Raw genomic sequence first — 13,410 nt, 5'->3', positions numbered from 1 at the left:
TGCCCCGGGGCTCCGGGGCACTGGGGAAAGAGGCAAAAAGCCCTCGGGAAGCGCGCCGATATTCCACAGGCGGCGTTAGGAGGGGTGCCGCGGGAAGGGACACAGCTGTGCGGTGACACTGTGCCGAGCCTGCCTCAGACAGAGCACACCCAGCCCCTCCAGCCGCGAGTCAGAGCGGCACACACTGCAATTCCTAACCAAGAATCCCTCCGATTAGTTCCCAGCACTGTTCACAGAACCACTGAATATTTTAAGTTGAAAGGGACCCACAAGGATTGTCAAGTCCAGCTCCCGGCCCTGCACAGGACATCCCCAAGAATGACACCATGTCAAACACTCCTGAACTCTGTTAGTACTTCGTAAGCACAGCAAAAGCTTTAAACCATCTCCAGCTCTACCCTGGCCTGAATCCTGGCCTCTCCTCTTGCTGCTTCTGCTGCCACGCTTCCAGGCCAGCAGATTCCAATAGCCACCTGCCCAGCCTGTTGTCACACCATGGAACAGCAGCTGTGACCAGCCATTCTGCAATCACCCACCCTGTTACTCAGATTTCTACCAGCCCTCCTAAGAATTCCTGGCAAGAAGCATTTAACCACCTTCAAGGAAGAAAGATGATCTGATACACAGAACATCTGACTGCTTAACCAGTAAGTTATCCACTTGCCATTTAAAATACATGGGTTATCTTGATCAACCTACAGTTTCCCTCAGTTCTTAGGAGATGCTCAAAAGCGCTTGGCCCTGGGGATGGTACAGCACCTCAGCAGCATACAAAAGCTAAGGAAAGTGTGCCTGAATTTTTCGTAAATGCTTAGTGGAGACAGAGTTATTAAGCATAATCAGAAGTGAAGGCAGAATAGCAAAGCTGAGCGTAGCACTGAGAACAGACTCAAAGATTGTTTAATGCAAAAAAACAGCTGGGAAAGATGACAGTAATAGGATCCCTCCTTGGCATAATGATGAGTTGGCACTCTAGCTTGAGAGGGATAAGGCCTCAGCCAGAGGAAGCCGAACATTTCTCCTACTCCAACACACACAGAAATTATTGAACTACCTGACGGGAAAGCTACACACCACCTTTCCTGGAAAGTAATATGGCCCAGAGACAAGGGCTAAAAAGAGCACGAAGAGAGAGAGCACACAATTCCATGGGCAGTACTGTCTATAGCAGGTGACCTTTAGGCTGTCAGTCCCTGCAAGGAGGCAGAAACCTGGGCTGATGGTATGCTTCCAGGGATTTCTGCTCTTTCTCCGCTACTATCCTGAGACACAGTCCACAAGCCCAAGCACAGAGCTCTGACACTCACCGGAGCACTTTTCTTTTTCCTACATTGCATAACCATAGTAGAAAAACTGCTGTGCTAAGTCAGCAATACAGTACTGCCACTAGAGGGACTGTCACTGATCAGGGAAACCCATGAGGATTACAGCACCATAAAATGAAAGTATCCGTGAAAACTCCTGCTATTTGCCTAAAAATACATTAAACCATGCACCTATTCAAGAGCAAAAGAACAAAATAAGCCAATTCCAAATGGTTACCTTCAGCAATGTGTTCGCTGGCACTCTCTCCTGAATCAACTGACCCAAAGGAAGTATCTTCCAGGAGCGATCCTCTTTCATTATCATACCCTTCTTCAGCGCCTCCATTATCTGAGAAGTTGGCCTCTTCATGCTCAGGTGGAACATCAACAGCCCCCTCCTCCTCCTCAACAGGCTGGTCTGGCCTCTTATCTTCAATGAGCTGCTGAAATTCCTGATTGCCCTCATCAATGGCATTTGGGTTTCTGGTGGAAACACGGTCATATTCAGCCTCTTTTGCACCATCTGTGATGGACAAGGAGATATGAATTAAGCACTGAGCTAATATGTATTTCTTACTCACAGCTACCTTCAGTGAAATGCTGCATTTAACAAAGCTTTCTTGACACTTTTTAAATATTTCAGCTTGTGTACTGCTTCCAATACACTTTCAATCAACTTTCAGTAACATCTAATTAAATGTCTGTATGAAATTCATGCAATCAACCACTGATATATTGAGGTGAAATATTAGCATAATTTGTGACCTTATCAGAAATCACATACTTAACATGTACTACTGTAAAAGGATCCTGGCTAAAAGTGTATCTTGACATCTTGCAGACCAATTAGAAAAACCAGCAAGTTTGCAAAAGACTCTACCTCTGATTTTTGCCCAGTCAAAAGATCTGTTTGTTCAGTATTTCTGCTTACATGCTCTTTTATGAATGTGGGCAAAAATATGATTATAAAGACACCTGAGATTTTAGGTGCCTGGATTTAGTACCTCTACTTTGCATTAATCACCAGATCTCTCATAATCAGGTGATAATTAGTTCAGAAAAAGACTGCTCTTATCCCTCCACAAAATTCAGCACATTAGTATATGTGAATCCCTGTTTCTTAAGGAGGTACAGAGTACAGACGTGTCCTGAGTGGCTCTTTCCAGCCATATCCATGCATGGATCTCACTTACCCTGCACAGAACTTGCTCCATAAGAACAGACATGCTGAGCTCAATATTTTCTCTTAGAATTTGTCCCTGAGCCACTCATCACAACGCTGAAAACATGCATTAAAAATAAGCAAGCCCCAGGTTATTTCACAAGGTGTCTTTCAATTCTACTCCCTCACCCTCTTCTTAAAGCTTCTCTGGGTCAGTGTTGCTTGGGACAGGGTTTTACTTCCATTTCAGCTATTTATTGACTGGTTTAACATCCTACCTTGAATGTGCAGCTGGTCATCTTCCTGTTCTGGAGGAGATGCAAGTGGGACACTCTCACCAGCAGATGAATATTTACTCCTCAATGAATATATTAATTCTTGAATATCATCCATCAGTGCGCTCTCCTCGTCATACAAATCCATCTCTTTCACCACCTCCTCCTTATTTTCTGCCACCCTGGAATCCAGAATTTTTCCTACAACATCCATGATGCTCGATTCTGAAAACTCCAGTATCTCATCCAGAGCATTTTCTATATCTTCATTACTCTGACTTGCCTTCCGAGCAAGCTCCATCTCCACCTTCATGTCGTGGAACATGGCTTCAATCCTAACCACGTGTTGGAGCCCAAGGTACTTCTGTAGGCGCATCACACGCTTTTCATCAAGGAAATCTCTCATTATTGTGAGCTGCTTCACAGACTCACTGAAGTCTGTCAGAGTGTCATTGGTGGCTTCTGAGCTGTCAGCAGGGCTGGGGACATGTGCAGATTGCTGGCGGTCGTTTCTTATTTGCTCTAAATTTTGCTCCTCTTTTGAGTCTTTCTGTGAAATGCCCTCTGGGAGATGATCTTTCCTTTGGTCAAAGTCATTGCTGTCTTCTGTGTCAGGAGATTGGGAGTTAAGTTCTTCCACAGCTGATGGTTCCTCAGGTTCAGAGGACTCCTCATCAGCTTCCATGACGTGTTGCATCTCATCCAATTTAGCATCTTTTCTCACCGGTACGTCAGCTTGTCTGTTCCCAGTCTCGCTTGCATTTTGCATGCTGATTGTTTTATCCTCCTTAGGAAATGAGTTTGTTTCCTCTCCTGTTTTGTAAGTAGGATTTGGGGTTCCTGAAACAGCTTCACTTAATTCTTCTAATTCAGGATTTGTATTTTCACCATTTAATATATTACCCTGGACATTTGCAGCCCTTGCTTGCAACAGCTTTGCACTTGCTGCATTCTCATCTTCCAGTAGCTCGTCATCTGCTTGTTTCAGGTCAGGGTCATCTTCAGCATCTGGGTCTTCAGACTGCAGTTCTGGTCTTTGTGTTGTTTCTTTAGCCAAATCTTGGCCAAGATTTCTGTCTGATCCTGCATCCTCAGGAGGAGCAGTTCCTTGCCAAATAAGATTCTCTGTATTAGTGTTCTGTGTGGTGCTTTTTGATTTTTTTTCAGGGGAACTTTTCTCAGTGCTTTCTTCAAACACCGGCATCTTGCCAGGATTTCTTGAAGGTTCTTCATTCACATCAGCCTCTGAATACTCAGTCTCATTTTCCCACAGCCTAGGTTGCTCAACAGCTCCACTATAGCTTGGGTCTCCTTCCCCTGCAGGGGTTTCTTTCATGTTTCTCTTTTTTATTTCCAGTTCTTTGTTAGAAGAGGCAGGATTTTTATTTTCATGATCAGTTTTCCCTGTTTGTTTTAAATCTTCTTCATGTCTGAGAAGTTCTTTCTCCACAGTGGGCATTCCACGCTCCACTTTCTGTCTCAAGAGGTCAGTATCTCCTAGGTCATGTTGAGATGCATTTTCTACCTCTTCCACTGGTTTGGCTGGAACATCAACTGGAGGCTTGTTCTCAGCTTTTCCCTTCTCCATTATTTCCTCCCATGATCTTTTGTGCTGTAAATCATTTTCCAAGAACTCCTCTGAGGTATCATCCTCAAACTGTTTATCACTCTTCTCTATTGGAACAAGTGTAGCTCTTTCGGGACTTTTGTTGATATCATCATCAGATGGTTCTGAAGCATCTTCCTTGTTTTTAAGAAATGATTTGGACTCCAGAGCATTGCCTGGACTAGGCAAAGCATGAGGATCAGGCACAGCTGTACCCTTCAGTGCTGCAGAATGTGACTCTGTTCCTTCAGTGAGCTGCTCTTCCAACTGCTCAGTTTTGTTTGCTTTTTCTTTTGAACCCAAATCACCTGTACCCACAGGTTCCTTTCCAAGGGATTCTTTGGAGAGATCCTCAGGTTGAGTTGTTGCTGGTGCTTCTCTTTTACTAATTAGCACCACCTCATCCTGTTTCTCTTTTGTTTGTTTAGATTCAGACCTGTACACACTTACAGTGTCACCCGACTTCTTGCTCTTACTGAAGGCATCCTTAAGAATTAATGCATCTGAATCGGGTTCCTCCTCATTGTCTCTTTGGTTATTTAGCTTTGTAGCACCCTTTGCATCTTCATCATGTTCATGATTTTGTGACTCAACATCATAGTTTCCATCATCTTCTAAATCCACAGGGGACGTAATTTCGTCCTCTGCCGTAAAAGACAGCAAAGGGATTTCTGCAGACTGATCTGCAAAGTCTGGCTCCTCCTCTTCATCGTGAGGATTAATGCTCAAATCTTCATTTAAATCATCTTCCGGTGACGTAACAAGGCGAGTCACTTCATCATCTGATACAACAGCATCAGCAGTTGAGCCAAACTTTGTTTTTAAGTTCACAGAGAGCTCTCTGTTTAAAAGTGTGTAGGCATTGACTTCTCCATTCTCTTGGTCAAGTTGGCTGGTTTCACCCTGAGGAATACTAGTGTTTTTGGTATTTTCACTTTCTAGCCCTTTTAATTTCCCATGTAGCATTCCTTTCAAGTGCTCATGTGCAATTTGATCTCCCTGAGAGTTGTCTTTGTGACTACTGACACTGGAGTCTCCCCCAGTATTTTCAGTTCCTTCTGTAAGAGAATTGTCTACTTTGTCTGTCAAGACAAAGTTTTCCTTTTCTTCTTCAGCACTTTGCTCAAGATTGTCCGTCTCCAAAGCACCAAGGGACTTTCCTCTATCAGTCTGTTCAGCCTCCTTATCCTTCTCAACTCCTTCAGCTGGTTTTGTCCCTGGATCACTCAATTCAGTTTCCCCTTCATTTGCTATCGTCTCTTGCAATGACTTCAGAAGTTCATCCACATTATAATTATCAAAGTCATCCCTTCCTCCATCAAAGCAAACAAAGTCTGTTTCCTGAAATGAAAAACAATATGCAGTCAAAAAATATTATTTTCTCTATAACAGTGATGAGACCAAAAACATTTGCCTACATAAAGAGAGATGCAGCAGCAAAGTAAATTATGTTAATCATGCAGAATTAACCCCTTGAGTCCTTAATCAAAACTCTTTGAAATCAGTGGAGGTTTTGCCCAAGGACTCATAAAAACCCTAATAAAAAGGTTTGCATGAACAAACAGCAATGGAGCTGGCAGTATTACACTGCACTCATCACCATATGTCCTGAATGAAGAACAACTCTATTGCTGAATGCCACTGAAGAGAAGAAAACAAATGTTGCTAAACTTGTTTGTCACAATCTCTATTAAACTGGTGTCCCCTTAAAGGACCAAGTCCTCCAAGCAGGAGCTCCCTGTCATGCAATTTCTGAAAAATAAGTAGAAGCAGTGCAAGATACTGAACACAATTTCACAGAACCATAGAACGGCCTTGGGTTGAAAGGGGTTTAAAGATCATCTCATTCCAATCCACTGCCATGAGCAGGGACATCTTCCACTAGACCAGGTTGCTCAAAGCCCCATCCAATCTGCCCTGGAACAATTCCAGGGATGGGGCATCCACAACTTCTCTGGGCAACCTGTGCCAGTGCTTCCAAAGAATTTCTTCATAATATGTAATCTAAACCTGCTCTCTTTCAGTTTGAAGCCATTCCCCCTTGTCCTGTCACTACATGCTCTTACAATAAAAGTCCCTCCTCCATCTTTCTTGTAGGCTCCCTTCAGGTACCGGAAAGCTGCAATCAGGTCTCTCTGGAGCCTTCTCTTTTCCAGGCTAAACAATCCCAGATCTCTCAGCCTTTCCTTGTAGGAAAGGTGCATCATCCTTTGAATCACCTTGGTGGCCTCCTCTGGACTCATTCCAAGAGGTTGATGTCCTTCCTGTGCTGGGGACCCCAGAGCCGGATGCAGCACTGCAAGTGGGGTACCAGAGCAGAGTAGAGGAGCCTGCTGGCCGTACTGCTTTGGATGCAGCCCAGGATTCACTCGGCTTTCTGGGCTGCAAGCATGCCTAAAGCTGCAGCCTCAAAGAGGCTTCACTGACACAACTCTGGAGTTGCTTCTAATAGTGCATGAAAGCCAGTCATGTGTGAAAGGGCTGCAGGACTAATTCTAGAATCAAAGGGCTGAGTGTTTTGTTTGTTTCTGACAGTACTTTAAACTTGGAATGTTTGGGAAAATAAGCCATTTTGATTATACACCAGAAGGCCTATGCACAAGCCAGCTAGCAGGACTTTTACAGAGCTCAGTCCAAACAGATTTCGTTAAAAAAAAACCGTAATTCAAGAAAATAAAGGTCAATACCCACATTTTGGGCTCATGCTTTCACACCCATCCACATACAGAGCTGCACAAACATTCCACCCCGCCCACACACATGTGCACCTCTGCATGTACGTAGCTGCTTACTAACAAAAAGTTACTATAAGTCACTAGTATTCCCATTTTCTTCCTTGGGAATTTTACTGAATGACGAGGTAAGAAACAGTAAGAACCCCAACTGAAAAAAAAAAACCCCAAGTAAGACTTACATCTGTTGGTAATTCTAGCTCCTCATTGGAATAATTATGATTTATTTCAAGTAAATCCTTTGGAAAATATCCAAAATCACTTCCAACCTGCCAAAAAAGAAACACACACAAACAAAAAGCAGTAAAGAAGGCTTAGAAATCACATGACTCTCAAAAATTGCAGACAGCAGTAGCAAGTATGTTGGACTGACTCTCAAGTATTCCAATTAAGTTTAACACCATGAATAAAAGAAGACCAGCAATGCCTTGTTTGTGCAAGACTTTTCACTGAGGTTTTATACTTACATTTCACAACAGCCTTGTGAAGTTGGTTTAAGTTTTCCTGTTCATGTTTTAAAGCCTGACTTAAAACAAATTATTAGGAGAGTTGGGAACGAAGCCCGGGCCTTCTGGCTCATGTGCTGTAACTGCTATTGTGCAGGCACCAGAGGCACCACACATACCTCAAGGATTTTTTCAAGTAGCAAGCAGAAGAGGATCTTTGACTAATAAGATTTATATCCATGCACAATATTATAGCCCAAAATACACTCACTTTGTAACTTATGGGGGGAAAAAAAAATTCTTCAAGCAAGTTGTAGGGTTTTGGAAAATGCAAAATTGTACTCAATGTACTAATCATTTTAAAACCTGTGTGGAAAATATAGCTCTCTGCAAATGCACTGTTGCTCTTCAGTGCCTGACACAAGCAAAAATCAGTCACAGAATGGTGATTTTCAATGTGCTAAGGCAAGGCAAACAGTGGAAGACAAGAATCTCTCTTATCACTCACCAGATAAGATCTACACAGAGTAATGCTCTCACTTGAGAGTTCTGACAACAACTGTCAGGATGCCAATATTAGTAGCATGCAATCACTACACTGATTAGATAATTCAGGTAATTAGAGCCTGGTGGACACACCTAGAAAGGTACAGAGTTCCTAGACAACCAAAATATCTGGGGGAAGAAAATAAAGTTGGTCATTTCCTCAATCATTTGTTACAGGAGAAAGATGACCAATTTTCTCGAAGAGTTTGTGTGGGGAGAGCATTCAGCAAGAGATCAAATTAAAAAAGAAACTGGGTATGGGATATTAGGGATACTCAGGTATATTGTTACACTGATAGCACTGAAACAGGTTAACCTTGCCTGAAGCTTTCTGCATTTACAATATCCATACATATATATATATATATACACACACACACATATACACAATGGTATTAAAAAAAACCATGAAGAGGAAATTAGTATCTTGTAAATAATATGTACTAATAATTTTTGGAGGTGTTTGTTTTGCTATGCAAGTGAAGTAAGCACTGATACATTAGAGGACTTCCTTTTTAAACTACTTGTCATTCAGATCTTACCTTCCCTAGTCGATATCTCTGAAGTTAGTTACATATATATTAAAAAACCCAAACTGTTCCCTCCCCACCTTTTGTAAACATATATGCTCTCTTACTGAAAACAGATCATGTATGCAGGTTTATTATTGGGAATTACCAATGGGAATGGGAAATTCATTTAGACAAGTCAAATCAAAAGTCTGTCTTTGCGTGGTACACTAGAGTTTAATTGTAAATTGGCTTGTTTCTCTCTCTAAACATCTACTCCAGTTTTTAATGATCTCTCTGAAAACAAAAGCTGGAGCTTCAAAGTAGTCTCCTTACAGACTAATCTCTGTGACTACCATTATAATCAGGCATCACAATTTCAAACTCCTTTATTGCAATCCAAGCTGCTGACCATACAAGTCCTCTGCAGTGACCCAATTTGCCACTTCTGTGGTTTATAAGCCATATGGGATCTGCCTGCCCAAAATTCAACTGCTTCTCTCCTTACAAGTCCTCTCTTGTAAGGGGAAAAAATGCCTCATTGTGCAAATAAAGGAAACATTCATTCTCTACAGACATGAGAGAGGAAAGGCACTATATCAATGCCAAAAGGGAGAAAAAAGTGCATCCTTCATGTTCACTCTCATCCCAGCTAAAAAGTTGTGCATGGACAAAACACGTGGCTGTGTGTACAGCATCTGGCCCCCCTGGTGCCCACATGTGACAGGCAGCTGCAGCAGATTCACTGACCAAGATGCCAGACCCTCATACCATCTACCAGAAAACAGACAGCTGGGAAAGAAGATGTTCAAATCTTTTAAATCTTAAACCTACATCCCTAAAGCCCACACATCACAGGTACCTAAAACTGCAGAACATTGGCATTTTTAAGAAAACACAGTATTGCCCTGACCCTCTGGGTCCTCCAGAAATACTCTGTCTTCCTGTCTTACCTTAATTTTACCCACCCTGTCTTCTTTTTTACTAACCTATGTACAAGGTTAGAAAACAAACAAACAAAAACAGACCAAAAAACAACCACACAAAAGAGCCACAATCTGCAGTCAAGGCCATTTCTTGTAATGTGAGGCCAGAAATGGTTTTCTCAACATTGAATCAAAGGTATGAAGTTAATCCATTTGCCATAAGATAAAATAACAATCTTAAAGTGTCTTTGACAAAATGTTTTGTTAAAAAGCAGCAGGTTTTCCTTGGAATGATCTAAAGTACTTCTGGAGTTCTGGACCCTGCTAAAGCGAGGACAGAGTGCAGGAAAAATGCACAGAAGTCTATATAACAACTTGATGGTGTAAGCAACACAATGCTGAAGAGGAGACTGGTTTTACAGCAGGATCTGTGCATGGGACAATGAGAGCACCTGATGTGCTCTATCTTTAGGGCTTTGGGGGGAAAAAAAAGTCAAGCATTTTCCTGCAACTGATGTATTCATGAAATTTGTAACATAAAATAACTATTAAATAATGGTCATAGAGTATTTTCCAAGCATTTGGCTTTGCTTTATTATTGAGGTTTAGAGAACTCTGCTAAAAACTACAGGCCATATAACATATAGAATATATATCACAGCTGGGTTCCAGAATTTTTTTCACATGCAAAATAGCCAGTGAACATAGTGTGTGCTCTGCAAGCAATTTAGTATTCAAGACTGACATCACAAAATAAAAGAGCTATTTTGTCAAAATACAACATGTTTGCTGGCACAGGGAAAAAAAAATAAAAAAATCAACAATGGCTTGAAAAGGGTGGAGCGAATTAGAAAAGCAAAGGCAAATAAAGCCCAGTCCCAACTGCTGTAGATTTTTCAGCCTTGGTGAAAGGCTCCTTTCCTTATCTGATCATCTCCCTTCAGGTCAGAAATACTATTGTATTTCTTATAGCTCCTTCAAATTGATTTTGGAATTAGAATCTGTATTTACAGCTTGTTTGAAATAAGTCCCCAGGTTGTGTTAGTTGAAGCTTCTCATACACACATTCCCCTGACTTCTGCCCACACCTGACAATCAGAATCCCAGTTAGCCCTTGATTTCATAGTTTCTATTCTGCCCTAATAAACCCTTTCCCCAAAAAACTTTGGGGAATGGAAAAAGGCAGGAGGGTGAATGGATGGGATCATATCATGCACACAAAGCCAACATGAAGTCACGCAATGAGATCCCACAAGGGCCGTAGCAGAAGGTAACATGCCTTCCATTGGAATTCCTTTGATGGCAGACCTCACTGGGTAGCCTGGTTTTAATTAGCAAGCAGCAGCTTCCCCCTAGCTCCAAGACTTCATGCAGCAGGCACAGCTGGCCTGCATAAATCGAGCTGCCCAGCCAAACCTGGCATGGGAAATCAGGCTGCCCAGCCAAATGTGACATGGGGAGTCACGCTGCAGGAGAGAGACCCCAGTGCTATCTGTGAGTCAGGGACAGGGGCAGCCGTGCCAGAGCCCTACTCAAAATGCAAGGGCAGGCACCTCTGACCCTGCTGCAGCGCTTCCATGCTGCTAGTTGCAGGGTTATGATTAATGCAGCAGCAGTCAATCAGATTGGGGATAAAAGAAATAAAGGCTATAGCCACCAACCAAAAGGAAACAGTCTGGCAGCACTGCCCTAAAAGGAGCACTGAAAATCGTGTAACACAGTTGAAAAACAACAACAAATAAAATGGAGCTTTGCAATTCTTTCCAACCTGCCAGCTGCAGCTTTTACTTGCTAAACTCAAAGCAAACATCCTTTTAACTTGGAGACACACCTAACTGTTGCATGAGCTGCCTATCAGTGAATAATTAAACTGAATATTAACTCAGCAATTACCTTAACCTGCTGTCTGATCTTGCAGCCTACATTATACCTTGTTAGAAAATGCAAAATTGGCCCCATGCTGCTACTCTGCATCTCGAGAACTGGCAGCCCTGGAAACCTGTACCAGCTAATTACCCAGATTATTTATGGTACAGTACATGTCAGAAGGGAATTACCAGCATGATAAAATTATTAACTCTTGTTTCACCACGTGCTGCAGTTTTTCCACTCACTTCTGTATTGTTCTAATTGGATTCAGCTCCTACTGAGGGCTTGGCTGCCCATGCCCAGCCTGAAGTGGTTACAGAAAGTGATACATCCTGACTTTCACTAAACCACTGGTCCCACAGTCAGCACCCAGGTGTGGTTTCAAGCACCCTAGACCACTGTCACAATTGTCTATCCTTTGTAGACAACCAGAAAAGAGGTAGAAGTAAAAAATTTGGACACTAAAAAGGATGTAGGGGAAACATGAGGAGGAAGCAACAGGGACTAGGTCTAAGCAACCTCCTGATTGCCAACAGTTTCAAGGGAAGCGCACAAAAACTGCTCTTCCTCCGTGGTATCTCAGTTCTGCCTCTGCCAGGCAAATAAGGTGCTTGTGAAAGTTGAGAGAAGCTTTCTACAAAGTAACTGCAAGTATGGGGATGTTCCTTTCCCATTAGCAGAAGCCTCTCAGACTGTCCAAGGACGCTGACTCAGACAAGGCCACTACAGTGCAGCTGAGAGAGACAGACCTTTTAGAAATCAAATTTACCTTAATCCTTTCTAGTTTTACTACTTTTTTTTCCTCCAACTCTGCATGCAGCTTAGATAAAAAGGGGAAGAAGGCAGATGAATATTAGTAGGAGAAATGCAATTAACACATGCACATGGAGTGATCTTTAGCAGGATTACAGAGTGCAGGATGAGACCACGTCACAGGAAAACACAAGCACAGGCTTAAGCCTCCCTAAGTGGGAAGGGAGGCTCAGCTTCCAGGCAGGCCTGTGGCCACCACCACTGACAGTGCTGCAGTAAGAGGTTTCCAACACTAAGGCAGTTTTCTAACAGTTTTCAGAACACATAAGTGTTGCCCATTTTTCACAGCACTTAGGTTTGATCAAACCTCATCCCATTTCCCACCAGCCTCATGACAAAGCAGCATTCACTGTGTTATTTAGCCATGTTCAAAACTCCAAGCATTCTCTTACAAGGCAAAAGGAATGAAAATAGATTACCAAGAAGAGTAAACAGAAGAAATGCTTTACAGTACTTACGCTTCCAGCCCAAAGCTCAGTTGATTTTCCTATTAGTTTATAATACACATATACCGCTTCTCCCTTCTTAAAATTTACAAAGCGACAATCCGGACCTTTAAAATCCCGCATGGCCTTCCCTCGGCACATTAACACTGTCAAAAGAAAACAAAGAGAAGAGCATTACTTAAAAAATAATTTACATGAAAAGTGTCTTTGCTAACTGGCAGTAAACAAGACCTCCTCACGTGCACCTCTTTGCTATTTTCCAGATTGGGTCAAGAGATAAGAACTAAATTGAAAGTATAACTAAGATTTTTTTTAGCTATAATTAATGCAAACAAATAAGCCAAGTTATAGCTAAGGAAAAAAAAAAAGCAAGTTATAGCTAAAAAAGAAAAGCAAGCATTCTAGTCAAGACGAGGGTTTGACAAAGCGCTGGAGAACCACACTTCAGGGGTGCGCTATGAAGCTAATTATTAATGTTAAATCAGAAACATGACATCTGTGTCCCAGCGAATCGGCCCTGAAATGATCCCAGAGAACACCCAGAGAGCGGGTTTATAAGGAGAGGGCTTTGCGGGAGGGGAGGAGGGGGACCAAACACGGAGCTGCGGGGATCTGAAAACTTGGCCGAGGAGAGAGGAACGGCGCGCGTGGGCGTCGCACTCCCGTTTTCCCGATTTTCCCCAATTTCCGTGCCAGAGCCAGCGGAAGGAGGGGGCTTTGGGAAGAGCCTCCGAGAGGCATCTTCTCCCACAACCCCCTTGCCGGGGCTGTGCCCG

At 42.6% G+C, this 13,410-nt stretch overlaps 1 protein-coding gene across 1 annotated transcript in view; it reads right to left on the bottom strand.

Moving 5' to 3' along the window:
• MIA3 (MIA family member 3, ER export factor) overlaps nucleotides 1-13,322 on the bottom strand; it is a 27,645-nt gene extending 14,323 nt beyond the window's left edge. Inside the window, exons 1-4 of the mRNA XM_017729603.1 lie at nucleotides 12,647-13,322; nucleotides 7,262-7,348; nucleotides 2,745-5,688; nucleotides 1,490-1,827 (exon numbers count right to left, since the gene is read on the bottom strand). Of these exons, the coding sequence (XP_017585092.1) occupies nucleotides 1,490-1,827; nucleotides 2,745-5,688; nucleotides 7,262-7,348; nucleotides 12,647-12,775 (3,498 nt within the window). The 5' untranslated portion in view covers nucleotides 12,776-13,322. The remainder of the gene's footprint in view (nucleotides 1-1,489; nucleotides 1,828-2,744; nucleotides 5,689-7,261; nucleotides 7,349-12,646) is intronic.
• Between the last annotated feature and the right edge of the window lie 88 nt (nucleotides 13,323-13,410).

Source organism: Corvus brachyrhynchos, unplaced genomic scaffold (genome assembly GCF_000691975.1).
Source record: "Corvus brachyrhynchos isolate BGI_N302 unplaced genomic scaffold, ASM69197v1 scaffold101, whole genome shotgun sequence".
Lineage (NCBI taxonomy): Eukaryota > Metazoa > Chordata > Aves > Passeriformes > Corvidae > Corvus > Corvus brachyrhynchos.
The sequence above is the reverse complement of the archived record's forward strand: the minus strand, read 5'-3'. Positions and strand labels throughout refer to the sequence as shown.